This window comes from Amborella trichopoda, chromosome 6 (genome assembly GCF_054954075.1).
Source record: "Amborella trichopoda isolate Santa Cruz 75 chromosome 6, AtrichopodaSantaCruz75HAP2 v2.0, whole genome shotgun sequence".
Taxonomy (NCBI): Eukaryota; Viridiplantae; Streptophyta; class Magnoliopsida; order Amborellales; family Amborellaceae; genus Amborella; species Amborella trichopoda.
Genome location: NC_142341.1, coordinates 13,334,212 through 13,362,208, shown reverse-complemented (window position 1 = coordinate 13,362,208; position 27,997 = coordinate 13,334,212). Strand labels below are relative to the sequence as shown.

The 27,997-nt window shown below is 38.2% G+C and overlaps 2 protein-coding genes across 21 annotated transcripts in view; one reads left to right on the top strand and one right to left on the bottom strand.

Moving 5' to 3' along the window:
- The window catches only part of LOC18438178 (mannosyl-oligosaccharide glucosidase GCS1), an 82,336-nt gene extending 71,785 nt beyond the window's left edge, over positions 1–10,551 (top strand). For 3 of the 16 annotated variants that reach the window (XR_016057540.1, XM_088869544.1, XM_020669892.2), the window contains 13 exons: positions 985–1,106; positions 1,348–1,455; positions 1,599–1,672; positions 4,136–4,261; positions 5,710–5,777; positions 5,924–6,073; positions 6,156–6,206; positions 8,526–8,582; positions 9,143–9,286; positions 9,442–9,533; positions 9,711–9,820; positions 9,975–10,038; positions 10,132–10,551. Coding sequence is in view for 2 of the 16 variants with exons in the window: in XM_088869544.1 (XP_088725670.1) it covers positions 985–1,106; positions 1,348–1,455; positions 1,599–1,672; positions 4,136–4,261; positions 5,710–5,777; positions 5,924–6,073; positions 6,156–6,206; positions 8,526–8,582; positions 9,143–9,286; positions 9,442–9,533; positions 9,711–9,820; positions 9,975–10,038; positions 10,132–10,267 (1,302 nt within the window). In the remaining 14 variants the exon portion in view is untranslated. Of the gene's footprint in view, positions 1–670; positions 786–984; positions 1,107–1,347; positions 1,517–1,598; positions 1,673–4,135; positions 4,262–5,709; positions 5,778–5,923; positions 6,074–6,155; positions 6,207–8,502; positions 8,583–9,142; positions 9,287–9,441; positions 9,534–9,710; positions 9,821–9,974; positions 10,039–10,131 lie in introns of all 16 variants that reach the window. The other 13 variants (XR_016057545.1, XR_016057543.1, XR_016057549.1 and 10 more) reach the window with 9 other exon arrangements.
- A 779-nt stretch (positions 10,552–11,330) lies between these two features.
- The window catches only part of LOC18438177 (nuclear pore complex protein), a 30,299-nt gene continuing 13,632 nt past the window's right edge, over positions 11,331–27,997 (bottom strand). For 2 of the 5 annotated variants that reach the window (XM_006848366.4, XM_088869549.1), the window contains exons 5-9: positions 18,699–18,764; positions 18,534–18,620; positions 12,356–12,457; positions 12,064–12,216; positions 11,331–11,962 (exon numbers count right to left, since the gene is read on the bottom strand). In XM_006848366.4, the coding sequence (XP_006848429.1) occupies positions 11,840–11,962; positions 12,064–12,216; positions 12,356–12,457; positions 18,534–18,620; positions 18,699–18,764 (531 nt within the window). In that variant the 3' untranslated portion in view covers positions 11,331–11,839. Of the gene's footprint in view, positions 11,963–12,063; positions 12,217–12,355; positions 12,458–18,533; positions 18,627–18,698; positions 18,765–27,997 lie in introns of all 5 variants that reach the window. The other 3 variants (XM_088869550.1, XM_020669853.2, XR_016057573.1) reach the window with 2 other exon arrangements.

Here is a 27,997-nt window from a genome sequence, read left to right as displayed (position 1 = left end):
TCTTTAAATCCTTTAAGGCAATCAGTGACCAATTTGAGGGGATGCAAAGTGAACTTAACTGCGGAATGGTCCAAGGAAAAAGGATGTTCCATTTAGTTCATTAGAAAGAGTTGGGCATTTGTAGATGCAATATTTGCAGATTTTAACAGTGACAATCCCAAGGGACAAATTTATATACCTTGCCAGCAAACTAATGCTTGAGTCTTAATTTACATCATCATGAGTAAATGACACATGTATCATACTTCTGTGCTCTATTTCTATGAGGATATTTCTGTAACTGTACTCTCCAGTAGGATATTTTGTTGTCTTGAGGGAAGTTGTCCTTTACATATTCTCAGTGTGTTATTTTCACACATCATGTGTGGTTGATGAGAAATAGACCTCAGTCTTGATTATCTTCTGCTTTCGCCTTATTTTATGGTTGCAATCATACTTGTGCTTCTGCAAAAGTGTCTAGTAACCTTCGTTAACTTAAACATGACATTTTGTATTTCATACTTATGCTTCTGCACAAGTATGACCTTAGCCACAGATTCTAAATGTGTTTGTTATCTTAGAAGATCATGTTTTCTGCATCATCAATAACTGCACCTTGACTCATGATTGGCATTATACTCGAACGATCAACAAATTTTATGGAATTCACTTGTAACCTGCTTTTTTACAGTGTGATACATACACACTTTGTCTGTGAACTACTTCAGCGATTTAATGAGACAGGACGACACTAATTTCATATAATTTTGCTGCCAGAATTTATTCTGTGCTCTTAGGTGAATTAGGTAATACTAAAGCTTAACTACATTGTTTCGCTTCTTTAATATCAGAATATTCACCTGTAGCTTATTTTCTGTTTTTTTTTCTTCCCTTACTTTTGATTTCACCTAGATGCATCTTGAATTATTTGCTTCACGGAGATTGACATTCTATCCTTGTAACCTCATACCCATTTTTTTTTGTGCCGGTATCTTTCTTTTGCAGAATGGAGACGGTGAAAATTTTATTTCTTATTGGCCAGCTGCTTTATATACAGCTGTTCCAAGTCGGTCTTTCTTTCCAAGGGGATTTCTATGGGACGAGGGGTTTCATCAGCTACTTATTTGGTTAGTTGTCTCTGTTCCCAAAAGTTCGTTCTGTTACTTTGCTGTTTTTGGTTTTCTGATAACATTTCCTTCTCTTGTTTGCATATGGATTTGCTTTTAATAATTGATTATCTAACCATCCAAGTACAGATTTTTGTACCATCTTTTGTGCTGCGGGATTATTTTAGTAGTTAAAATAATCCATTAGAGGATTATGACATCCAAAAAGAAACATGATTATTGGATTCTTTCTGTTTAACAGGCGCTGGGATATTGGCATATGCTTGGATATCATTGGCCACTGGTTAGATCTAATAAATGTTGATGGGTGGATTCCTCGTGAGCAGATCTTGGGAGCTGAAGCTTTGAGGTGTATTTCCTGTTGTTGGATCTTCTGTTGGATAATATACATGGATATCGCTAATCTGATTGTAAGTAGGTAGAGTGCCTAGTGCACGTGGTGTGCCATACGAATGATTGTCGTTTTTGACTTACCTATTATTTTTCATACAGCAAAGTACCTGATGAATTTGTTCGTCAGCATCCCACAAATGGCAATCCACCAACATTATTTCTTGTTCTACAGGGTACTCTCAATCATTTGTCAAAAACTTTCGGCAATTGATTCTTTGGAAGGAAATTATTTTTTAGCTGATTTCAGATTTCTGTTTTCTCTGTAGTAAAATTTTTATATTTGATTTTGAGAATTTCAGCTCTCCAGTAATTTCTCATTGGCTAATATGATATCCCTTTTCCCATTAGTTGAAGTAAAATAGGATTTCAATAATGCAAAAACCTCTATTTCCTTATTGTTCTATTTTAATTCAAAAAAAGTTAATATGATTATGTTTTAATAATTGAGCACCTGTTATTCCTTGAATGATTATGTTCCATGTGTTTGTTCATCTTTGATAAACCTGAATAACTGCCCACCTTTATTTCATGCATGTAACAAATTTTTTATTTGAAGCAAAGAGAAGGACCTGAGTTCAGGTTTGATCAACTTTGAGATGATGATTGTTGTAATTTTGTATAACTTAATGTGGATAAGATATATGCTCTTATTGATCAACTTTGACGACTTATGTATATCTGGATCTTCCAATCTACTTCATCAATAAATGGGCTATGTGCATTATTTCCTTTTATGCCTTTTAAAATTCATGTATAAAGGGATACATATGGTTCTGGATTGACAATGATATAATGCTGGTTTCTTTTTTATAACTGCTTCTCTTAGTGGAATTGGCTGGAAACATCATACCATAGTAGAGGATAATTTTTTTGGGGCAAACGTGTTGATGATTGTTTGTAAGCTCCTCATTAGTTCTTCTCTTTTAAACAAAAACATATGCTTGAATGCAAGTTTAGTTACCCATGATTTATTTCTTGATGTGTGTTATTAATGTATTTATACTCGCATTCATGCAAGTTTAGTTACCCATGATTTATTTCTTGATGTGTGTTATTAATGTAGTTATACTCGCATTCATGCATGTATTCATGTATGTGTGTGTGTCTGTCTGTATGTATTTTGCTTGGAAAAACAAAACAAAAAAAACTCACCTTATGACTTGCCCAACGACTTGGGCTAGTGATAAAGCTGCAAGTCTTGGAAAATTGATCCTTACGGACAAACTTGTCCTGCTTAGGTTGACTAATCTGTGACTAACTTATTGAAAAATTCCTTAGATTTGACCAAAGCCAATGTGTGAGTGTTGTCTTTGTTTGAGCTTAAAACACTGACATAGGTGGAATTATTTAGTTTTTTATATCACTAATTAAAACACTGACAGGTGGAATTATTTAGTTTTTTATATCACTACTGTTGTTATTGGTATATGGACTGACAGGTATGCAGATCAATTAATAGTTTGTTGCACATTTCTTATATTTGTCACGAATGTCTTTAATTGCCATGAATATGTCTCTTTGTTAGCATTCTTGAAAAAGTCCGTCTGAATTGATTAGCTAAAGTCAACTTGAAAAAGTCCGTCTGAATATGTATGAAGGTACTGGCTTTTAACATAGAAAAGTCTATTTTCTCTGTTTTAAAAACTTAAGCAAGTCCCTTTGAGTCGACTCGCCATGTCTCGAAATTGAGGAAAGTCTTCCTGAGTTTTTATGAGTCCAGTGAATGTTTTTTGTTCGACTTCTTTTTTTCTAGTTTTGGCAAACTGGAGCTCAAAATTTTACGTCGTGGCCCCTGCCTAGTGGTTTGCAGGGGGAATGTAGCAGCTAATTGAAACCATCTTCCTGCCCTCTCTTCACTTTCTTGCAACCATTTTCTTAAATCCAGTTTTTGTTGTCTGTTCAAATTACTTATTCTTTGTTTTGGATACCTTGATCCCAAAATCCCTGATGTGGTCTTTGTGCCCTCTCAGATCATCATAGCTTTAAACGTTACTAGAACAGATAGGAGGTATTTGTACAACTGTCACTGGGTCATGGCCAGAGTGCTGGTATTTTGGGTCTATTCCATGTAAAGAATTCCTCTTCTTTTTTATTTAATTTCGGTGCGTAGATTTCATAGTGTTTCATTAGTTAATGTGCTTACACTTGTATGTTATGCAAGTTAACCTTCACTAAAAAAAAATTATTTGGATGTTATGCATAACACGTATTATAAAAAAAAAATTAATATTTTACGTACAAATATTCACACCATGTTTTACATGCTTTGCAAATTTTTTATTATATTTTTAGAACCTTCATGCTTATGCACTTCCTAAGAGAATTATTTCTCTAAAGTTTAATGAATCTTTTGAAACAATTAGAAACTTTTAATTTGATGCCCATGGTTTTTACCGTTAGCATATTAACAGCTTATGAGCAATTGTCTTTCCTCCGTTTGTTAGACACAGATATCAGTGATTAGTTTCTGATTGTTTCAAATTTTTAGAAACATGAAATGCAGAAAGCTTTCGCATTGCAAATACTCTTTGGGTACTTATTCCAAAATTTGTTTATCTCGTCATCTCCTGTAAGGCTCTATAAAAGTTTATCTCCATTTGGACCTTAGCTTATCTTGGGGGCCTCCACCCTTTCAGATCTTACCGTTGGTATCGAAAGAAACATATTTTCTCCCGGTGAAAGTGATGCAATTGCTGCATTTCTGGAGAGGGCCTTCGTCAGACTTGAAGCATGGTTTCAGTGGTTTAATACTACCCAATCAGGTAAATTTTACTTAAACGTGTTGTGTATGAGTTTTGAAGTTTCATGAAATTTGGTCAATGAAAAACATCTATCTTCTAAAACATTTTGAATTCTACAGGGTTCACATTGTTCCATCAAATTTAAGGCAAAGTTATTTATGTGTTGTTCATTATATCCTTTCTCTTATTTAATTTATGGAAAAAGCTAGGATTAGCCCACTAGCTCATATGAACATATGAGCCCAACGGTCCAGATTGAATCTAGGCCGATCTGACGATCACGGATGTCCGATACTCTTTGAATTTTATTTTATTTTCTACAAATCCAAATCACTTGAAATTTTAGGCGTGTGTTTATCAAAAATAAGTGAATCTTCAAAAAATATCAAAAAAATATTTTACATGAAATAAATCGACCAAAGTACCCCAGAAAATTTTAGGGGTATTTTGGTCATTTTATTTTTCTCAAATAATGTTTTTTATATTTTTATTAGATGCGCCTTGATGAGAAGAACACACACCTAAAATTTCAAGTAATCTGAATTTGTCAAAAAAAAAGAAAAAAAAAAGAAAAAAAGATTCCAAGTACTACCGGATATCCGTGATCTTCAAATCGGCCCAGATTCAATATGGACCGTTGGGCTCTTATGTTCATATGAGCTAGTGGGCTAATCCTAGCTTTTTCCTTAATTTACTATGGGCTCTTCTGCTATTTTAAAAGGAACCTTGTTCTTGTAGTAGTCAATGATGGGGCTAATGACATAGGTAGGGAAAACTGAACTAAAGAAATATAAATTTTAAACATATGAAAAACTCTCTTATTATGTTAGTTCCTAACTTACAAAAGTGAGAAAATATGGACAGATATCCAGCCTAAACTAACATTGTTGAAGCTTAGAGATTGAAAAGTGCCATTATTTTATATTTGAGGACTGTGATAACTAACTACACTGTTTTTCTTGGATAGCACTCTCATGCTCTATGGCAAGCTTTGGATACTGTTTAGGTTTTAATTCTCCATGTCCAATGTAATTCTCAAGCCACTTAGATTGAATGCTGTTTATACTTCATTAATCTTATGCTTCAGTGTATTTCTATTGCTGCCTTGTGTGGGAAGAAAGTAGCAATTAGAGATTCTTGGTCAATAACTTCTTGTACTTCTTGTAGTACTATTAGCGTTGCATGTACTTCCAGAATTTGTGGCCCCTTTTTTAAAAAAAAATCACTTGTAAATTTACTGGTTTTGTATGTTACTTCGTAAATAATGTGACTGATGTACTCTATGGGTACATGTTATCATGCATATGCTAGAACTTTCTTTTTACATTTCTTTGTGTTACACCTCTCCTGATGTTTTTTCTGTTTTTTCATATACCATAACTGCATACTCCCCATCAACAGAGTTACTCATAGCGGCCTATCTTTATGTAACCTTTCTGTAAACTATTTCTCTTTCTTTTGATTTTTAGGGAAGGAACCAGGCAGCTTTTATTGGCATGGGAGAGATAATACGACAGTTCGTGAGCTGAACCCTAAGGTATTACCAAGAACGTTTTAATGGATTGACTCTGTTGTATGTCCCAAATTTATAACTTGCAATATATGGTGTGTTGTGTGATCTGATATCTTTTTCCTTTGCTCTTTTTGTGAGCTTATTTGGGTTTTTGCTACATGTTTGTTTAGGCCCTGTCCTCTGGTTTGGATGATTATCCTCGTGCATCTCACCCTAGTGAGGAAGAGAGGCATCTGGATCTAAGATGTTGGATGCTTCTTGCTGCAAAGTGCATGCATTCCATTTCTAACCTTCTTGGATCAACAAATAGACTGGAAAAAGTAACTATCCTCAGTACAAACTTGGTCTTCTGTTGTTTAGTCAAGTCATTGTGTTGATTGCTTTTTACTTAAATTGATGCAGGGATACAGTTTAATGGCTGAAGAGCTTTCCAATTTTGATTATCTCAATGAGGTATTACTATTATATTTCTATTCAATGTTTTTATTTGTTTTTTTATCTTTCCATATTGACACTTTATCTGTGTTACTATGATAGTACTTTCTCCGTGGGACAGTTTACTACTTTATTTCCATTGTTTTGGGATCTTTTTAATATGTTTACAATGTTTATGATTCTAAGACATATGTCTTCCATCCATTTATTGTATCGACAAATAAAACTTTCTTTGTAGCTAGATTTTGATGCACAGCATTATCCTTTGTTATTTCAGTGAACTTGAGCTAGTGCACTATTATATCATTGTCAAGCACTTTCCAGTAATTTTTTAACTAGTAATTATCTGGTTGAGCTACGACTTGAGGTCCCACAAATCCTTTGTTCCTGCAGCATCTCATTTATACGATCTCAAGAAGGGCACCACTTTGTGAAATTATTAAGAGGAAAAGGTTGTAAGCCAGTTATGTTACACAAACAGCTGACCCGTTTTAGTATTAGAATAGAGTATGCAAAGCTGATGGAGGCTCCTTTAACTTATCATGAAATCGAAAAGGATTAGACATGGAGTTTGAATTACATTAGTTTTCATATAGAGTGTTCCTTCCTTGTGCGGGATATATGTCCTGCGGAAAATCTCCAGGACTTTGACAAGACAAATTTTAACAAGTCCGAGTTGGTCTAGATCATTAGGCACCTCCCTGGATGATACCATATGCCGGCATTGGAAGGAATGGATTGGAGGGGTTGTAGGATCCTTGAAATGTGATTCAAGAAATATCATCATCATCATCGTCATCTGAGCCTTATCCCAACTATTTGGGGTCAACTACGTGAATCCTGTTCTGCCATTTTGGATCAAGAATCATGAAATGGATATGGCAAAAGTTTTAGGTTGTCTGCCAACGTAACACAACTCTCCTCCTATATTTGGGTTTGAGGCCGGCATGATTGGCTTGGGACTAGCATGACCGGCCTAGGACTGGCCATGCCGGAGTTAGAATGTGATTCAAGGAATATTCCTTTAAATAAGACCTTGAACTGAATGGTCTTTTTTTCTACATGAACATAAACTTTAGTGAGACTTAAAATCGGAGTGGAGGTTCTCTTTTTTTTTTTGAGCGGTAACGTAAAACATCCATTAATCCAAGGTGAAAAAGAAAACAAGATGTACAAAAAAAACATAAGATCACTGAAAAGAAGTGACCAAAAAAGAATAAGCATGAACTCCTCCTTTGACATGGGAGTCGGCATCTACATTCGCCTTCCTGTAACAATGTTGAATAGTGGCCACGGAGCATGACAGAATATCCCAAATCTGACAAAAAATAGTCCTTAATCTCCAAGGAATATGTGCCTCTCTCTTGCTCCAATAGAGTGGAGGTTCTCTTTATCTTCTGATTAATATAGCCTAAGATTTTCTGGAATAGTGCTTACAATCAATATGGACAGTTGTCTATCATTTTGTGGGGTCTCTTGGATCAAACAATTCAAGGAGGAGTTCAAATGCTTATGGTTGGGTTTTGGATTTCTAAGAGTAATTTTAAACCTATATTGTTGATAGTTAAGCATGTTCCGTTAGTTGGATGATATGGTCCCCAACACTCTAGGGATTGCTAAGATATTTTTGAAAACGATTGACTTACTCTATGGAGAAATGATCATCTGGTTCATTTTTTACACACATTGTTTCTTTTAGTTTTTAATGTTAACCATTAGATTAGAAGAAACACAAGCATGTGAAAATATAGGAGACTAGGTATGATTTCCCAATTGACAAGCCTTTGTCTCTCCCTCCCGGGGCTGCCTTTGTCCCTCCCTCCCTCCCTCCCTCCCTCCCTCCCCCTCCCCTCTCTCTCTCTCTCTCTCTCTCTCTCTAAAAAAAAGTGTAAAAAAAATTTAGCTTTCCATATAATGAATACAAGAAAGCTTCTTTAACCTTGTGCTGGAAAAGTTCTTGGGTTCCTTTGTTCTTCATCAACTTCAACAGAAGCCACTTATCCTTCATGAGCATTTCACTTCACTATCTTCCCCCTCCATGAGTACATCTTCCCCCGCTCCATCACTAGCGAACGAGACCCCATCCCAAATTTTGAAGACCTTGCTTTTGTACTTCTTTTCATTTTGCTGTCTTGCATGTGCTCTGCTGATTACATTTAAAAAATTGCAGAAGTTTTGGAAGATCCAATTTAGTTCATGGCCAACATGTGCTCCCTGTGTTTTGCCATTTTATTTTAGATATTGTTACTAGTACGATATGTTTTGTGCATTCCTTCTATATCCAAAATGATGCTTCATAATGTGGTTCATTCAGACATGTGCGCTACATAATGACAGATGCATTCTGATGGTGTTACTGGAGTTTACTGTGATTATGGGAACCACACTGAGAAGGTATGCTTCATTGAAACTATGCATAATCAAGTACCATGATACTGGTTTCTTATGTGAAACCCAATTTAATGTACTGTCACTCAAACGTTAGAGACTAGTCACTCGCTATGAAGGCCTGTGAGAGAGTGGAGTCCACAGCAAAGATTATGAAAGTGATGAAGCCCTATATTTGATGAATAATTAAAGATGCTAATTCAGCCACACAAATTTCAATAACTCATCCAATGTTTTTTTATTATGCCACCAAAAACATGGATGGTATAACTAGCAAGAGGGATTTTCCAATTGGCATTGCACTACCCATTACTAGTGACATGTTCTATTACTAAACACAATAACTAATGGGCTTAAGGTTGCAGTATCAATTCCCATGCTTATATGAAGGATAAAACTTAATGGAGACATCAAACCCAGATATTTTCTGCTTACAAGATAACTTCACTTTAAACCACTTTGGAGCAAAATGGAATTTGGGAAACTGAAAATCTATTTGACAAATATAGTTTGTGCAATGTGTTGTGTTTGCATTAGACTAGAATTACACTTATGTGATTTTTCAGGTAAAATTGAGATGGCTAGAAGTGATGGGCAATCATGCACAGCGAGAACTTGTTCGGGTCGTTACAGAAGCACCAAAGTTGGGTTTGGTACCCCATATTGGTTATGTCAGTCTCTTCCCATTTATGATGAAGATTATTCCATCTGTGAGTCATCAACTCATTTCTAGGTCCTACAGTTTTATATAAGCCAGTTGATTAGTGTGCTTGATGATCTAATTGATCATATTAACTTTTGTTTGGTCTTTTGGGTAAAAGGTTCATAATACAATCTTTTGCTTGTTATTGGGTTTGCCATTCAGGACTCTTGGATCCTTGGAAAACAACTTGATATTATCGCCAATCAAAGCATCCTATGGACCAAATATGGACTTCGATCTCTTGCAAAAACCAGGTATTTTTATCAAAATAATGTAAATGTTATGAATGGCCTTTTCCCTTGTATTTAAACAGTTTTACTCCTCTCTCCTCCTCCATGTGAAGCTTGTTCCTACTTCATATACGTTTCTCGGGTGCTTCATATTTGCATCCTTTCTTCAGTGAAATGATTGATTATGTTTTATGGTATTAGCTCATTGTACATGAAGCGCAATACCGAGCATGACCCACCTTACTGGAGAGGCCAGATTTGGATGAATATGAACTACATGACACTTTCAGCCCTTCGACATTATGCCCAAGGTAATGCATTTGTGTGTGTTAGAGGGAGAGAAGGAAGGAGGGATGTGTGGGGGTGGGGAACAAATTGATTGATGTGATAGAAACTCTGGACAGTATATATCAAGAAAAAGGGCACAATATATATGCAGTTTACTTTTTTGTTGTGTGCAAGCAGAGGATGGACCTCATAAGGAAAGAGCCAGCACGGTCTATAAAGAGCTTAGGGAGATATTAATCAGGTATGCATGCATTACTTGGTACAGAAGTGATATTACAGAGTCGTGCAATGTGTGGAGCTCTGTATTTATCTGCTATTTCCTTGTGCATCTTAGGAATGTTGTACAGAACTACCATCGCAGTGGGTATTTGTGGGAACAATATGATGAGACAAATGGAGGCAAGGGAAAGGGTTCACGCCCCTTTACTGGCTGGACTTCCCTCATTCTTTTGGTAATGGCCGAAGCATGATAGAATAAGAGGTTTTAGCCCTTGTATTCTCGATAAATGTTCTGAATTGATGGTTTACCATTGCAAAGGTTACTCGGATCTATGCACTACACTCTACATTAGACGAAATGGCTTGGTGCACTGCCCACTGCATTAGCAATTGAGGAGATTGTTTGGTTTCAAATTGTGTACCAGCAGCTCTGCACATCCAATGTCAATTGTGGATGATGAGTGAAGGTTTTCTTCCTCCACTTCAAACTTCATAAAATCTTAAGAAATAGAAATCAAATATTTGTTCTTTTTTCTTTTGGTTTGTAAAATGGGCAAGCTTTCTATACTTACCCTGCCATAAAAAAAACTCATACTTCCTCCTATCCGATTGTCCATTTTGAATGGACAGTTGAAATGGCCCCAATCATAATGTCACGCCTCTTGAATTTTTTTATTTTTGGGCTCACACTTATTAAACTCACATCTGTATAAAATATAAAAAGACATTTCCAATCAAATAAAATAACCAAAATATGCACAAGTATTTCAAAAGTATTTTGGTTATTTTGTTTTATCAAAAACATTTTTGAACATTTTTAAGGTGCATCCCATTAAGATGAGGGTGCATATCAATTTTCATAATTATATAATTTATAAAACTATAAATAAATAAAACAAAAAAAGGGAGCATAAATTTTCATATTCAAATAATTTGTAAAAAAAAAAATGTTAAAAGTAAAGTACTCAAACGTTCGATCTAGATCAAATGGTCAGTGATTCAAATTGACCAGCTGGAAGGAAAGGGGGAATATATATATATATATACGAGTAATGAAACCTTCCCCTTGAAAAATGGGGATGTTTCATAACAGTTTTTCCCTTCATGTCAAAGCATTAGCATATGTACCATTTAAGGGAGGACTGTAGTTAGCAGTTAAACCATTTAAACTTGTTCTTGAAAAGTCTAATTCTACTAAGCACCAGCATTACCGTTGTTTACCGACAAACCATACGAAGAGGCCCATTAAGAAAATTATGCGAGCATTGAGAATCATACGAGAACACAAGCACAAGCATGCAAGTTTAAATCTACTTTGAAAATATAAATATTTGTACTCCATTTTTGTCAAATTTCAAATTGGGCAATTGAGTGTCTTTGAATTTCATGACATACCCCAAGCTTATCCAATTTAAAGTCTATTGGCTAAGAATAATTATGCCCTTGTAGTAAACACAGGTAGTCTCAAGATATACAATCCTTATTTTTTATCCATTGTTTTTATAAGCCACCATGACACCTAGCCAATTCCCCTCTTCTGCTAGTAAACCTGCAGGAAGCATTTTAAATTCCAACCCCATACTCCTACCATCATCAGAAACTTCATGGTAGAAAGTTGATGAACCAGACTAAATTGAAAAGCAGCATGAAAAAAAGATTTTGGCTGAAAAATTACACATTACTAGCGAACTATATTGCTAAAACGTGTTCTCATTCCCCCCTTTTCTTGTTGAGACAGGGAAAAGGTTAAGAAAGTGTTACCCCTCAACCACCACAAATGGGCAAGGCAAACCAAAATAGAAACAACACTCAAATCAACTCCATTAACTCTGTGAAGCTTCTTCCTCCATTTTGGTGTCTTCAGACATGATGATCTCCATATTCCTCATATCCCTTTTCAACACATTCCCCAGCCTTGCAATTGCTTCTGTTTGCTGCTGCAAAACCTATAAAAAGGCAGTACACAAAATGCATGAAACAAATTGCGTTACAGATAACTGTTGTTGAAATATGAGCAAGAGTAATGCCTCACTAAATTTCTGTCTACCTCCTGCATATCGGCTTGGCTCTGCTCCTGTATTTTTGCAGAACTGGGTAGATAAACAGAAACAGAAGCACCAGTCATGCCATTCTCTTGCATGCGAGATACTGCAAGCAAATTATGAACCCTTCTAGGCAATTCGGCACCTGCTCCTTTTAACTGCCATTATGAGACAGAAGTGTCAAGACTGGAAGGGCACACGGGCGCACATTTGCGAGTGCACACACACACACACATGACTGGAAGGGCATGTGTGCACACACGCATGCGCAAACACACACACAGGGTGGTTAATAACCTGTTTAACCAATCCAGCTAATTTTTCTGCCAACTGGGCTTCGTTTTTCATTAGTGGCACCCTAAACCCCTTACCCTCCAAGGCCTCCACAATTCGCATAACCTGCTTCAGAATAAACACAATGTACAAATTTCTTAGGACAAAAAACCCAGTTATTAAAAACCTAGTTATTGTTGGAACTGGGTATCAAGAACTAAACAACTGGACTGTTAACAGAGCCAACAGAAAGCAAATTGAAAGAAGTAACTTTTCAGCCAGCAACTAATCAAACCTTTCTTATCCATCCTAAAAGCTAACACCTTTTTAAAACTGACCAGAAGGAATCAATGTCATTTATGTATCAACTATCCTTCGTATTCAAGTAAAATATATAAACTACGAGGAGACAACCCTATCCAAGAGCTGAGACCATACAGTTATGCACAGAACTTTGGTAGCACCCAGCATGAGAAAAGGATTAAAAGAAGCTCAAATTGTCATCAAACGTGTTGGGTAAACTACATAGCTCTGCTCAAAAACATAGAAACTATTTATGGCTGCCACCCAGTAGAGGCAAAAGATTTGAAATAAGATTAATTGTCTATGGAATGGTAAACCAGAGGGAACCAAAAGTTCTAATTCCAAGACTGGATGGGCATTGAGAAAATAACACCAATCTAAATGGTACGCAAAACTACAGACACCATGGACCATGAGAGAACAACAATCCACCAAAGCAAAACTACGGACACCATGGAACATGAGGTAAACAATCCACCAAAGGCCCTTGATAGAAATCAGCGGCTGCTTCATACAAACCTGATATAATGGTGGCACTTTATTACCAACTTTTGAGAAGGCCTCTAAAAAATATGAATTCAACAAAGCTCAAGGTCGAGCTTCTCCCAACCCAAGAGAATGATATAATGGTTTCTAAATTTATTTATTTTTACTATTTTCTAGATTTTAGATTTGGTATTATTTGGGTTTTTAGCTTTGTTTTAGGGTTATTTTTGTCTTTACTGGTTGTAGATATTCGAGGGATAGAACTGGAAGTTTATTTTATTTTAAAGATGAAGTGATTAGGATATGTTAAAAGAGGTCATGGGAGAAGGGAGATAAGGATGATGTTTAATTTAGGTGGGAGCTTACTAATTGAGGAGGAGAGAACTATGTGAGAATATAGAGAAAGGAGAGAGAGAGCTATGAAAGATAGAGAGAGAGAGTTTTTGTGGTTTTTTTTATAATTATTTGTTTTCGTTTGCATTTAGAGGGCAGGAGGTCCATTTCTGAGAACCGGTTATTTTGAGAAAAGAGGTTGTTTTTGTATCTTATGAAGAAATGTTTGCAGTGGACTCCCTTGCAAACCCTCAGAGCGAGTATATGCTCTCAGTCCTTTATTACTATTTTTATTTTAATTATTTCTTTCTCATCTTTCCTCCATCTTCACTGTATCTACATCAAAAAGGCCACCAATGAAGAATAGGTCAAGCAATGAAATGGTTATCTCCCCCGGTCTTTGCAAGTCGTGTTACTCCCTGCACATCAAGACTCAAAAAAGGCTCTGACAGTGCCCGAACAATGGTCATAGATCCACATATAGCACTAAGAAGCTGCCAACAGATGGGCCCCGCGAAGCACCCCTCAAAGCAAGTTAGAATGTCAGCGGTCCGTGAGAACCAACCCTTCATATACTGATGCTCTCCTCTGAATCTTCTTATTGGCCATGACACGCTTTCCCAAAGTACACAAACTCCATCTTGAAGCAATGCCCCAATGCAAATAATGGAACATCCCCGGCCTCTTGTTCTCCACTTCCGAAGGCTCCTTCCCTCCCTTTTGAAAACGAACCTGAACTGGGTGATCTGAGAAACGTAGGCAATGCTAAATGGCAATTGCAGATTCATTTGCATGTTGGAAAGATCATATTTGAAGTTCAATAACCCTTTTCCCATAGTTTTAGTCCTATAGCAGGACGCTCAGCCTCTATATCTCTCCCTCCGGCAGTAAAGACCTATACGCGCCGTTTGTGAAGGTGCCGTGCAGGAGCCAAGATGACCTCCAGCCATTAAAATCAAAGACCATTTACTATGTCAGATTTTAACCAACAGACCCTCATATTTCCTAAATTATGGGGATTTAGCCAACAAATTTGGTGGAGATGTCCTCTATGACGAGCTCTATAACACATCAAAGTTTCATGGCAAACTCTTTTCTGAGGAAGAAGATATTGGGTCCATAATCATCGCAACTTCGAGGCATATCTCCCTCAATATTGGTCCAAATGAGGTGGGTCTTGAACCATTTGATTCGTCATGGCTTTTTTAAGCATAGCAAATTTCACAGCCAAAGGACTTTCCATTTGAGAGCAGCACCAGTTAGATCAAGACATGTCTGGACAAAGTGGAGGCACTGGGTTAACAAATTCCCTAAAATCTCCCGCATCAGCATTAGGTCAAAATGTGTTGGTTCGAGTCTCAAATTCATATAGAGCTTCAAATTTAGTCGAAGCAGGTCCCTTTGAATGCATTAATGGAGCATTTGAATTTGAAGATGATTGAGGCCTGTCACTTGGAAGCAATACGTGAAACAGAGGCTCCAACCATCTGGTTTTTGAATAAGCATTAATCATATTGAGGCTTATCTTCTAGAACAAATCACTCAACACTCTATAAAACACTCCCTCCCACACACTAAAGGGGGAATCGATCTGGGATCCTGTGAGAGATAACCCATATTTTTTTTACACATTTTCTAGAGAGAGACGGTGACTGAATAGATAGAAAGAACACTGAAAACCTCGCTTGAAGGAGACCATGCTTTGAGGAATACAGAGAAGTGAAGACAACATCTCTCAATACAGGTTTATGCCCAGATGTTGATATTTTTCTTCCGTTTTTATACATTTTCTTTCTTTGAGTTTGTAAGCCTGTCAAGACCTCAATCAAGGTTTCTGAGTTCGAATATTGACTTGGAGTAAATTGTAATTGAGTTTGAAAGTCTTCGCAGTTCCTCACGAACCCCCGCATTGTAAAAAATCCATATTTTCCATTATATAAAGTATGGACGAATTTGTTCTCCAAAGAGTGTTGTTATCCGGTAATGCTTTGCTTTGATGGAGTCATAGTCCTTTAAAATCTTTGTTTGCACACACTTTGGGGAAATGGAGCCATGAAAGGGCGATTCTGGATCAATTTACTAACCAATCCTCCCAGCTAGGAGGGAGTTGATCAGAAGCATATTACTTAGTACCATTGGAGGGACCCTTGTCAGCCATGAATTCATACAGATCAGAAGAATCCTCCATAGATTAAAGTAAGAAGATGAAAAGCGACCCCACCCATGTTGAAGCTACAGTGTGGTCGTCTCCCCCTGAAGAAGTTGACCCATGCTGAACTCAGCATGGCAGTCCTAAGAGGGGGCCCACCCATTCTCAAGCCAGGTGTGGGTGCATAAGCCAGAAGCCCCACCCAAGCTGAAGGCATAAGTGACGCCCCCACCCTTTCTCAAGCCCACAGCAAGGGTGCCCATGCCAAAATCCCCACCCATGTTGAAGGCACAGGTGTGGGTGCTCCAGTATGATGCTCCCCACCCACACTCAAGCCCACATTGTGGGTGCCCAGGGCCTCGCACTGAATGCATAAGCATGGGTGCCCAGTTTGAAGCCACCCGCCCACGCTCAAGCCCACAACCATGGGTGCACAAACCAGAAGCCCCCACCCATGCCAAGATAGGAAGTGGATCCTCAGTTTAAAGTCACTCACCCACACTAACGTTGAAGCGTGGGTGCCCAATTCAGAGACATCCACCCATGTTGAGATATATGTGGGTGCCCAATCAGGAACATCCACCCACCCTGAAGCCTGGAGCACGGGTGACCAATCACAGTGCTCCCACCCACGTTGAGTCTAGAGCGTGGATACCTAGATAGAGTAAAGTCCATTCACATTTAAAACATGGAGTAGCTGCACAAGGATTACGGGGCGGGCCAAAATGGCCAGACAAAAGAAGAGCCGATGGAGAGTCAGTAACATCTCCTTTTGTATCAGGGCACTTTGAAGAGGATGACAGGGTCCTTGACCTAATGCCAGAAGCCCTAGGGAAATCCATGACCAGAGTCTGCAAGGAGCATGCATGACAGACCCTATAGGCCCTCAAACATCCCAAAGACAACATGTTTTCCATAGAATAAGGAATCAACAAAGTGGCAAAATGGAAACAGGCAGAAAATGAATAGTAACCCGACCGGTGTTTTCACTGCCGCAGCCACATCCACATCCAGAACGGGAGACACTTGAGGCCACAGCCATTCTGAAGCTTGCGCCGGGCCGAATCTGTTGGACCTGCGCCCAACCTTGCAGAACATAGACGAGGGCGCTGAGCCCAGACATTCACACCTACAGCATGAGCCATAACCCCACCATGGGTGGACCACACTTATAGCATGGGAGGCCCTCAGCAGCACGGGTCTCCCATGCCTACAGCGTGGGTAACCACCCACAACTAAGACCCTTCTACTCCTTTAAATTCTAAGTCCCGAGGACTTTAGGAAGAATCAGGAGAACATATATCGTCTAGCCCTATGGCCTCATCCATTAGGCCCTTTTGGACCCCTCCACCCCAAGGTACCCTTAGGCTAAATGTGGGTGGGTGCTCTTTAGGTAACTCAGGCCACTCAGTGTTTGGGGACAGTGTAGCCAGCAACAAAAAGAAAAATTATTTCCTTCTCAGGGTTCATAGGTTTCAAAAACTCCACTATAGCCAAATCTACAACTATTCTTGAGGACCTTAAGCGAGTTGGCCCCCTCCTCACAGATTCAAGGCTTCTGGTAGTGGAAGGGGAGGGCACTAGGAATCTAATTGCTTGTGCTGCAAGGGAGGCTCCGCCACCTTATATTTTCAAGCGCATCTTTATTATTTGCAGGAACTTCCCGATGACCTTCTACGATATTCCGAGAACGTCCAAGTATTGCGCAAACCAGCTGGCTAAGAAAGGTGCTCGGGGTGGATTGGTGACAAACAGCGACTCAGTGGCTTTACCCTCACCAACTTGAAGCAATACCGTTGACACTCTCTCCAACCTTTTCCATCTTATTCTCTATTGTAGGCTATGTTCTCACAAATGCCATCTAGTGGTTACAAGAGCTCCTCTAGTGGGTAAGCGGGTTTTGTATAGAATGGAGTTTTTGTTGTATTTTTTGGAGCACCTGGGATGTGGATTTCCTAAATAACCTTTTCTCTCTCTTCCTCCATTCTCTTTTTATTTTTGTTGCCCTTGATCTTTTGAGCACTCAGTTTGTGAGCTGCTGTGTAGGGTAAAGTGCTTTTCTGTAAGCTAGTTATAAAGTAAAACAATACAGTCAACCTTCCCTCAAAAAAACAAGAGAGGAGAGGATATAAAACTACAGTTGAAGAAAGAGCACACAAATGAGATAGTATATGGGATTTTAAAAAGGACAGAGAAAATAGTGTGTGGACAAGTGGGAAGAGGGTAGGAGGATGGGACCAAGGGGGGAATGCTTACGAGACACACACACACACAGAGAGTAATACGAGTATGGCGATTAAAGGAGGGAGGGAGTGAGAGAGAGAATCTAGAATAAGATGAGACATGAAAAGAGAAAATTTATGGATGAGACGTAAATTGCAATGAGAAGAGGGTGTCTGATAATCCGATAGATTATAAATAGGAGAGAAGAAATATCCCACATCTATGGGTAAGAGAACACAAGAAATCATATGTTCGATTTAATTATCCCAAAAAAAATAAAATTATCTACTGATGAGATCTGAAAAGATCCCAAGACTTGATCAGATACAACAAATTTTTCAGACAAAAACTAAATTTTTAATGAATTTAGAATAAATAAATATATGGTAGTGGCAGTAACATCAGAAGTACCCCAAACCATAAGAGAGATGACCATTACATGAGTGACTCAATACCTGATGTGCACAAGATCCCATAAACTTATTTCTAAAATCAAATAGCCTAGATTAAGTGTAGAAAGAAGGATAAAAACCACCTCAGCTAAAAAAAAAAAAAAGGAGCAACCACATGTTATAACAAAATAGCAGCATGGTAAACAACAAGGAAAGGATTAAGTATAACCCACATCACTAGAAACTCAAACAACAAATATTGAGCTTTAACAATAAAGATCAAAACACAAAAGAAGAAGCAGGACAGATCTCAAACCCTCAAGAGACGCCTTTGTAGCCCTTGCTCTTTCTGCCTCATTCTCTGAATCCAAGGAAGAGTGTCGACTTGAAAATGCCGCTCAAGCTGTCACTAAAACAAATTCATTCGGTAAATGTCACATAAAATGAGGAGTTACTGAAGAAATTCATAGATTACACAGACCAATTTCACATTAGTTTGAGTTGTGCGAAGCCTTTCAACATCAGATACCAAAGCTTCATCTTGAAGCTGTAAGAATACCAGCATAAGACACAAATTAGACTCAAAAAGCCAGTTAAAGGGTGCTGACTTGTTTTCATATTTCAACAAGTATAGTGCAGCTCACTTATCCAATAAAATTATTTTAAATGAGATCAGATACGGCATTTGCATAAAAGATTGATAGTAGTTTGAATTTTAAAACCATCAAGTACAAGCAAATTTCACATGTTAATTGCAACCCCCCCCCCCCCTTCCCCCGACATGGAAGATAAAAGAGTAAAACCCGTAGAAACAAGGGAAGCACAACTTGTTTTTCTAAAAAAAAATATTTTGAAAAATGTCAAGCAATAGCTAATATATATATATATATATATATATATGTGCGTGTGTGTGTGTGTGTGTGTGTGGAAAAAAAGAGTTCACGCAAATGCAATTACTTTATCAGCATGAGATCATACTAGTATGTCTACTAAATTGCTTTCATGTACTGCACACGTGCACTTGACGCATCTGCATTTCATGCACATGCACTACTTGGGCATGCATTGCACACTTCACCCATTGCAACGCACCGGCACATCAAGCATTACACCACCATATACCAGTTTGCATAACGCAGCTGCTACCCCATATTACCACATACACGCATACATCGCCTTCCATGGTACATTCCTCATTTGCACCACATACCTTCCATAGTGCATTGTGCATGTGCACCACGTACCTTGCATGGTGCAAGTGCACCATGTACAGAGCGCCAAGCATGAAGCCCTGTTTGCGCATTTGGAGCCCACGCAACATAGATATTGCATTGCACATGCCCGCACCCGTTAATAGCGCACTTTGCTCGCCATACACACAATGCAAGCGCATGTTTTTTTTTGTTCTTTTATTTTTTGGTTGGGGGGAGGGGGGGGGGACCAATGGGGATTTAAGCCTCCGCCCCATTTCATTAATAAGGAAAAAGAGAAACAAAGAAATATGATATTTTATAGTGGAATATACATTTCAATAGGATTGTGTATTGACTGACCAAGGGTTTAGTGGTTTATGGCCTTGGTCATGTCCAAAAACCCTTACCCGTGGGCAAGTGACACTACTGAGAAGGTTTTGCAGTGGATCATCCCTTGTTGAGATCGGAGAGATGCCTAAGGATGATGGTTGTAGGCCAAGAGAACTGTGAGGTCTCTTGTGGGTGGTTGTAGCCCTGTGAGAGCAACGGCCAAAACCTCAACAAACTTTCGTATGAAAAAGACACATGACAACTGCATTACTAGGAAGCAGCCCTATAAAGGGTCACATGTACATGTGTGTAGAGAAAACCCGCTTTGCACTGTGGTTACAAGTGGTAGACTTGCTCTTAAAAGAAGAACAAAAATCCACATTCCAAGATTATGGTCTCATTGTTTATTATCCAACTATGACAAGCCAATCATGAGCCCTTGCTTTGAGACTGTGAGGGTCCTAGGTCGTTGTTGGGTTGGAGAAGAAAACAGGAGTGGATCATGGTTTCTGGGGCAAGTGGAATGCCCTTATTGTCCGCTAATTTTGACCTGTTGGTGCCAATCCACTCTTATTATATTTTATTTTTGTATTAGAAATGTTATGATTTTTTAAATATTTTTCAGAATTTTAAAATAGTATTTCTGCTGTAATTTTCATCAAAAAGGTATTTCTAAAATTTGCAGGACGTAAAATCACACTTGTGGGATGAAGGATCTAGCCCCACATGTGTGTGCTCTTTTTTAGAGTGGGGACTATGTGCCCCCCAAAAAGGACGACACCCTAATATTTCTTAAACAAAAAGTGGGCACGCAATTTCTTGTGGAAAAAAGTGGGCACTCCACTTTTTGGGGAGAAAGTGAGCACGCCATTTTTTTGGGAGAAAGGAGGCACGCCCCACTTTCTTAAAAGATTTGTTCAAACTTTTTTAAACTTAACTGGCATGTCACCTTTTTAACAATTAGGGGCACGCCACTTATTTAGGAACTGGCAGACACACCCCACTTTCTTGTTGTTGTTTAATATTTAAATTAGTTAAAAATAGGAAATATTTTCAAATAAGATTTGATTTCCTTATCATATGTTTCTTTTAATATAAATTATGGGAGACCTATATTATGATAAGTTTGATTATTTTTTAATTTTAAATAGGAGTTGGACTAGAGTCAAAATCTAAAGGGATAAGATTCCTATCTTTTCACCCAAAATCATGATGATTGATTGTGGGATGGATGGCTCCGATTAAATATCACACCCCACATATTTCTTAAATTATCTTAAAAGGTCTAGCTGGAAATTAGGTACGGCATACTTAAGGGAATCCTATTCAAGATAGAAAATCTATGTTATTTCTATATAAACAAGCCCCCTCCCTTAGAAGATCTAGATTTCTCTCTCATGCTCTAAGATTCCTTCTCTCTCTCACAAGACAAAATTCTCTCCCCCTTTTCTCTCTCAAGCCACCATGTCTCCTCTTATTTGCTTTCACACCACCCTCTCTCCTATTTTCTATCACAACACTCTCTCCTATTATTAGGGTAAGTTCTATCAAAAGAAAATAAGAGGAAAGATGGGACATAAACCCTAAGCGGAGTTTGTTGTATTAGAAGAAAGTAGGGAGAAGCTCAGCTAAGAGAGAGATGAACTCACAAGTTAGGCCCTATGTTCTTCCCATAGGGTTTCTACAAACCTCAGTTGATTTTTGAGCTCTCTAAAACCCTAAAAAAAGAAGTATTGCCTACAAAGCTTCCCTATCTTATAATTTCCAACACCTAAGGTGTACGAAATGAGCCATTAGTCAAGGAATCGGGTGTGAGGTTAGAGAGATTTAATCAGAATCATCCATCCCACAAATCAGCTATCATGATTTTGGGTGAAAAGATAGAAACCTTATACCATTAGATTTTAACCCAAGTTCAACTCCTATTTAAAACTGAAATACAATCAATCTTATCATAATCTAGCTCTCCTATAATCTATATTTAAAAAAAAAACATAGGATAAAGAAACCAAAATCTTATTTGAAAAGATTTCTTATCTTTAACTAATTTAAATATTAAAAACTACAAGAAAGCAGGACCCCCCACTTCCTAAATAAGTAGTGTGCCCCATATTCTTAAAAAGGTGACTTGCCACTTAAGTTCAAAAAAGTTTAAACAAATATTTTAAAAAAATGGGAGCATACCTCCTTTCTCTCCAAAAAGTGGTGTCAACTTTTTCCACAAAAAGTGGCGCCCACTTTTTGTTTAAAAAAATTACGGCATGGTACATAATGGGTGGCACGTGGTCCCCACTCTAAAAAAAAACCACACACATGTGGGGTTGAATCCTGAGTCCCACATGCGTTATTTTAAGTTCTGAAATTTTCAAAAATACCCCTTTGATGAAAATTACAACAAGAATAATATTTTAAAATTCTGAAAAAATATTTAAAAATTTATAAAAATATTTTTGAATATCAAAATATATTAGGAATTGACTGGTACCAATAGGTCAAAATTAACGACAATAAAGGCACTCCACTCACCCCAAAAATCATTCTTATCCAACCCAACAACGACCCATGACCCACAATCTTAAAGCAGGGGCTCATGATTGGTTTGCCAAAGTTGGATAATAAACAGTGAGACCATTATCTTGGAATATGGAATTTAGTTCTCCCCTTTAAGAACAAGTCTAGCACTTGTCACTACAGTTCAAAAATGACTCTCTCTATGTATATGTACACATGTCCCTTTACAGGGTGCTTCCCTGTAATGTGATTGTCAAAAAAATGATAGAACTAAGGAAATCCGGTGACCAGGCTCACCAAGCCATGGCCTTGGAGAGAATTGCAGTTGTTTTGGCCAAGCAGAAAGCAACCATGTTGGCCATGCTATAAAGATGATAAATGCTTCAAGAATGGCCATTGAGGTGGCGAGAGCAATTAGATGTTGTAATATGGAGATTCCAGCGGGACCTTGTGACAACCAAGGAGAGAGTGCACAAGGATTTGTGAATCGCCTTTCAATAATCAAAGGGAAGCATTCAGCAACGTTATTAGATGTGTGCCTCAGAGGACTAGCAAATGCAACAAGGAAACCACCCAAGTCATTCCTGAAAACTCCACTGCAGTCAGCCGCTCCAAGATTGCCAAGGGATGAACCATCAATGTAGTAGCATGCTGGGGGTGGAGATAACGAAACCATAATGGGAGCTTTGGCTTGCATAGGACGTCACTGGATTCTCAAATTATCAACAACATGTTTCTCTAAAGGGTGAAGAGTCCATCCTTTTACTTTTGCCAAATCTGCAGCAAAAGAAATAATGTGCTGCAACACTTGTTCTCTTGTGGGTCTCCTTCCCTCGAAAATGTGTGATTACTTCTTGTCCAAAGGAACCAAACTGTGGTCAGAAACAAAGACGTCCAGAAATTCCAAAAGCGCATCAATATGAACGGATACTCTGTCCAAGTATCAAACATAGAGGGGTATCGATGACCCTATGGGAATTTTTGCCACATGCCCACACGATAAAGCACCAGAGTACTGATGCAAAAGAACAAAATAGAATAATATGGATAGCTGAGTCACCCCCATTGAGGCATAAGGGGCACCAATGTGCTAAAGGATCCCTCTTGTCTGGAGTAACTCCAATGTGGGTTGAGCAAAGTAAAGCATTTGGCATTGGATGAGAGTGGGAGGCCCATAAGGATTTGAAGTTTGCATCGGGGGGAGCTATATTTCTGACATGGTTCCATGCACTCTTATTATGCCCGAATAAGGAGCCCAGTGGCACGATCAGGCAATCACCATTATGCGGGTTTTTGCTCATAGAAAATCGGCCAAGCTAGATTTCGCACAATGTCCCAAGTCTTTATATATATATCATAGCCAAACTTTTCCAAATAGAAATTTCAGGCAGCCATGGATTCCCCCAAAAATAAATAGAATTACCATATCCCACAATCCACTCGACTTTATGCCTTAATCTGTTTAAAGCAGTAAAAATACCCATCCACGCATGAGAAGAAGTCTTACTTTTGGATAACCATATATGAAGGAATTTCTGAAATACATCTGTCGGAAGAATCTGGAAATTAGGGAGGAAGGATTGGCAACTAGTCTCCAAGTCAGCTTCATCATGGCAATTAAGTTAACATCCTATAAGTTTCTAATAGTAAGACCACCCTCCTCAAATGGAAGGCAGAGGAAGTTCCACTGGAATTTCTCCAAAACATTGCATGTGAGAGCTAGTCGGAGAAACGATAGACCAATAAAAAGAGGATGCAGGTAAAACCAGTTTGGCAATTGAAGTCCACCGGCAAAAGAGAGTATTAGAGATCGCCAAGACCCAATTTCTGCAATCGTCTTCCCCACTAAAGATTGACAATGGGTGCGTCTAAGAGACCATAAAAAAGACTAAACCCAAATGTTTTATTTGTAATTCACCTTCCCCAAAATGAAGAATATCCTTAATCGCCGGATTTGTGCCCAGCACTACCACAAAAAAATAGAAACTTACTCTTTGTAAAATTGAGCTTTTGGCCCATGGCACGTCCAGAATATTTTTAACTGAATTTGCAGCCTTGGGCAATGCCCCAAAGAAAAATCAAAACATCATCGTAAAATAACTGAGAGACCCCATAGTTCAAACCAAAGGGGAATGTTGTGGGCAACGAGACGTTTCTAAAGGCCACCAATTGCCGACTAAGAAAATCCGTAAGATCTAAAAATGGATAAGGAGATAAGGGATCACCTTGCCGCAACCCCAACTTGCTTCTGAAATAACCTTTAGGCAAGTTGTTAACCAAAGTAGACGAACTACGTATGCTAATACAATGCACGACCCAGGTTATGAACTTATTAGGGAAACCCAAAGCTCGCAATCTCTTCAGCACATGGTCCCAACCAGTGTTTGAAAACTCAATGCCACGATCCGGAATCGGGTGATCCGGATCGGGTATTGTCTAGTCCGTCTCGGATCCAATGAAAAGCAAGATTCGACGAGTTTTCTGTACAGAATCGGTGTGTTGCCGTCACGACACGACGATTATGTACCGTAACTCGCTGAGTCCACCGGTTCCTTTGCAAGTTTGATCTTTTTTTATCAATTATTTTATCAAAAACGAATCTCTAATCGATTTGCAGGATTTCGCATAACACTTTAATCGATTTGCAGGATAACATATTATAAACGAATCCATGCTCAACTTAATATCACAAATTCGTTGCATTCACGGTTTTTTAAATCAAATTTGTTATATCAAATCGAGCATGGATTCGTTTATAATGCGTTATAAGGTTATAAACTGATCTGCCAAAGCCTACAAATTGATCAAATATTTCTTTTTGATCAAATAATTGATTAAAAAGGTCAAACTCGTAGAGGAACTGATGGACTCACCGAGTTACTGTACAAAATCGCCGTGTCGTGACATCAGCATAATGATTTTGTACAGAAAACTCGTCGAATTCCGTTTTTCCACCGGATCTAGGACAGACTAGACAATTCTCGATCCGGATCACACGATTCCGAATTGGGGGACCGAATTTTTAAACATTGGTGTGAATGATTTGGGTCACTAATCCGCTTTTTCAAACACTGGTCCCAACTAAGATCCTGTTGTGGGCACATTTTGGGTCTAGAAGCTAATGACACATGGAAACAATTTAATTTTCGTTTAAAATATTGCCAGTGATGAGACTACCCTTCAAAAACGTTGCTTGATAAGGGAGAATGAGAGTATCCAATACCATGTGCAATCTTTTAGCCACAATTTTACTCATGATCCATAAACAAATTGGCTTAAAATGCTTCAGAGTGTGGAGAGATTTATTTTTGGTATCAAGCAAATGAAAGTAGAATTGACCTCCTCTAAGAATTTTCTTTTATTGAAGAAACCCTTCAGAGCTGAAAATAAATCTTGGCAAATAACTTCCCAATTGTACTTCTAGAATTCAACTCCAAAACCAACTGGTTCAGGCGCAATTTCACTCTTCATACTACAAAATGCACTCCTTGATTTCTTCAAGCAAAATCTCCCTAGTAAATATTCTCTATATTGATTGGAAAGTGACACTTCTAGTAGGAAATCAAAGGGTAAGGGGGTGTCAAGAGGGGAAGCAGGGTACTCAGATTCAAGGAGTTCCTTAAAGAAAGTTATTACATGGACACAAGAGTATACATGTGAAAAAACCTCGTACTAGAGTCACCATATGATACAAAAAAATAGAGAAAGGAAGCCAAAAACAGTTCATTAAGCCATCAAAGCAAGCCAGATTTGGGTAGACCTAATTTTCCTTACACAAAAAAAATACCCCAATAGATAGGTCTTATTGTTACTATTCATAGCCTTTTTTTACTGTTCGCACCCCAAAAGTGTCTGAAACTCTAACACTCGGGCCCTTTAACTACATTATAATAAGAAAAGACCAAAATTACCTCTACTTAAGTTAAAACATTATTTAAATCCCCCATAAGTCCCTTCACTTGAATTAAAAACATAAAAGATCCCTAGATTGCCCTGACTTGTAATTAAAACACTAAAAATTACTAAGAGACTATAAATATAGCAACAAACTAAAAATAAATTCCTAAAAATCGATCTTCCCCCTTCTGAATCTCCTTGCAAGATTGAGATGTGGATCGTCATTAAGGGGCTTGCTAAAGAATAAACTAATTCGGTTAAAAGGCCCATAAGAATTGTCTTGCCTAGTTAAAGGACTGTTAGTATACTTTTTTGAATTAAGTGGGGGTAGTTTTGGCTTTTTTTCCATTATAATGTAATAAAAGGGCCCGAGTGTTAGGTTTTCTTCTAACACTTGTGGGGCGTGAATAGTAAAAATACGTAGTGAATGGTAACAAGTCTTATCTAGGGTTTTGAGGTCTCTTTTTTGTGCAAGGAAAATCAAGTCCACTAAAATCTGGCATGTTTTGATGGTTTAATGAATTGTTCTTGCCTCGACTCTATTTTACTGCATAACCATCCTGGAGCCAAACTTCCCTAGATTTCCACTGCCAGAAACTTTCCTCTAGGCAAAAAAGAAGGTTTAGAGACAAGGTGCATTTGTCCTCCTGAGCCAAGGCATGATTGGAAGGGGTCCCTATGAAGGTCGTGCAATTCTGATTGTCTACCACGAGGTCCCTTATTATGACCGCAATATCCCCAAGTACTAACTTATTCCACCTTATGATAACAAGTCGTTTTCGTATACCCATAAAATGGTACATAGGAGTACCTCCAATTTGGCCCCCCAAAGAAGTTTTAATAAGATCCATAAAAACAGCAGCTGATTACTAGGCTACAAAGTATTTAAAAGGTTTGGGACCCATGGGAATAGTGTTTTCAGGGGAGACCAAAAGAGGGCAGTTGATCTGAGGTGCCCTTAGGTGATAGATCGGCCTTTGTCCCTGGGAAAGAAAGAATCCAATCTGCATTAGCTATGACGCAATCCAATCTTTCTCTAGTACATTTGCTGCCAATATCATGGTTAGACTAAGAAAACCAACCACGAGAGTATCCAAGGTCCGTAAGACCACTATCAACCATGACCTTTGAAAAACTCTCTGCATCAGTTCAAATTTCAGCACTACCTCCCAATTCTTCAAAACTGTCAATCACAGAATTAAAGTCACCTAGAATCAAGAAAAGACCCAAAATATTAAGGTGTAAGTCTCTCACGTGATTCCATAAGAGTTCCCTTTTAGCTGCAAAATTACTCCCATAGACCCCAGTAACAGTGAAGGAAGAACCGATGCTAGGTCTACATACTTTTGTTGCGATGGCTTGACCACAGATGTTAATTATGTTTACTAAAAATATATTTGGGTTCCATAAGAGAGAAACTCTAGATTTCCCATTGACATAATTGGCAACATACGAATTATAAAAACCAAGTTTATGATACCACTTATCCACTTTATCATAACTTAATTTGGTTTCAAAAGTAATAGGATTCCAATATATGCTCAAAAGGAATCTTTTATTATCGGACAATCTCCCCTGGGCACTGATACCCCTAACACTCCAATATAAAATAGACATTATTAAGTGGTAGGAGGCAATACCTGATTTGACAGAGTGAGCACTCATGGAGGAAGGCTTATTCTTAAGAATGCATTGAGCCCTCATGGACCGTGATTCTTTGGGATCATACAACAAATTAGCCTCATCACATCACTAGCAGCATAATACTACATTGGGTGGCTGGTATTGATCAATTTGCTCTGATCAAGTTTGGTAAGTCCAACCTTCTCAGTCGCATAATTCTTCATCG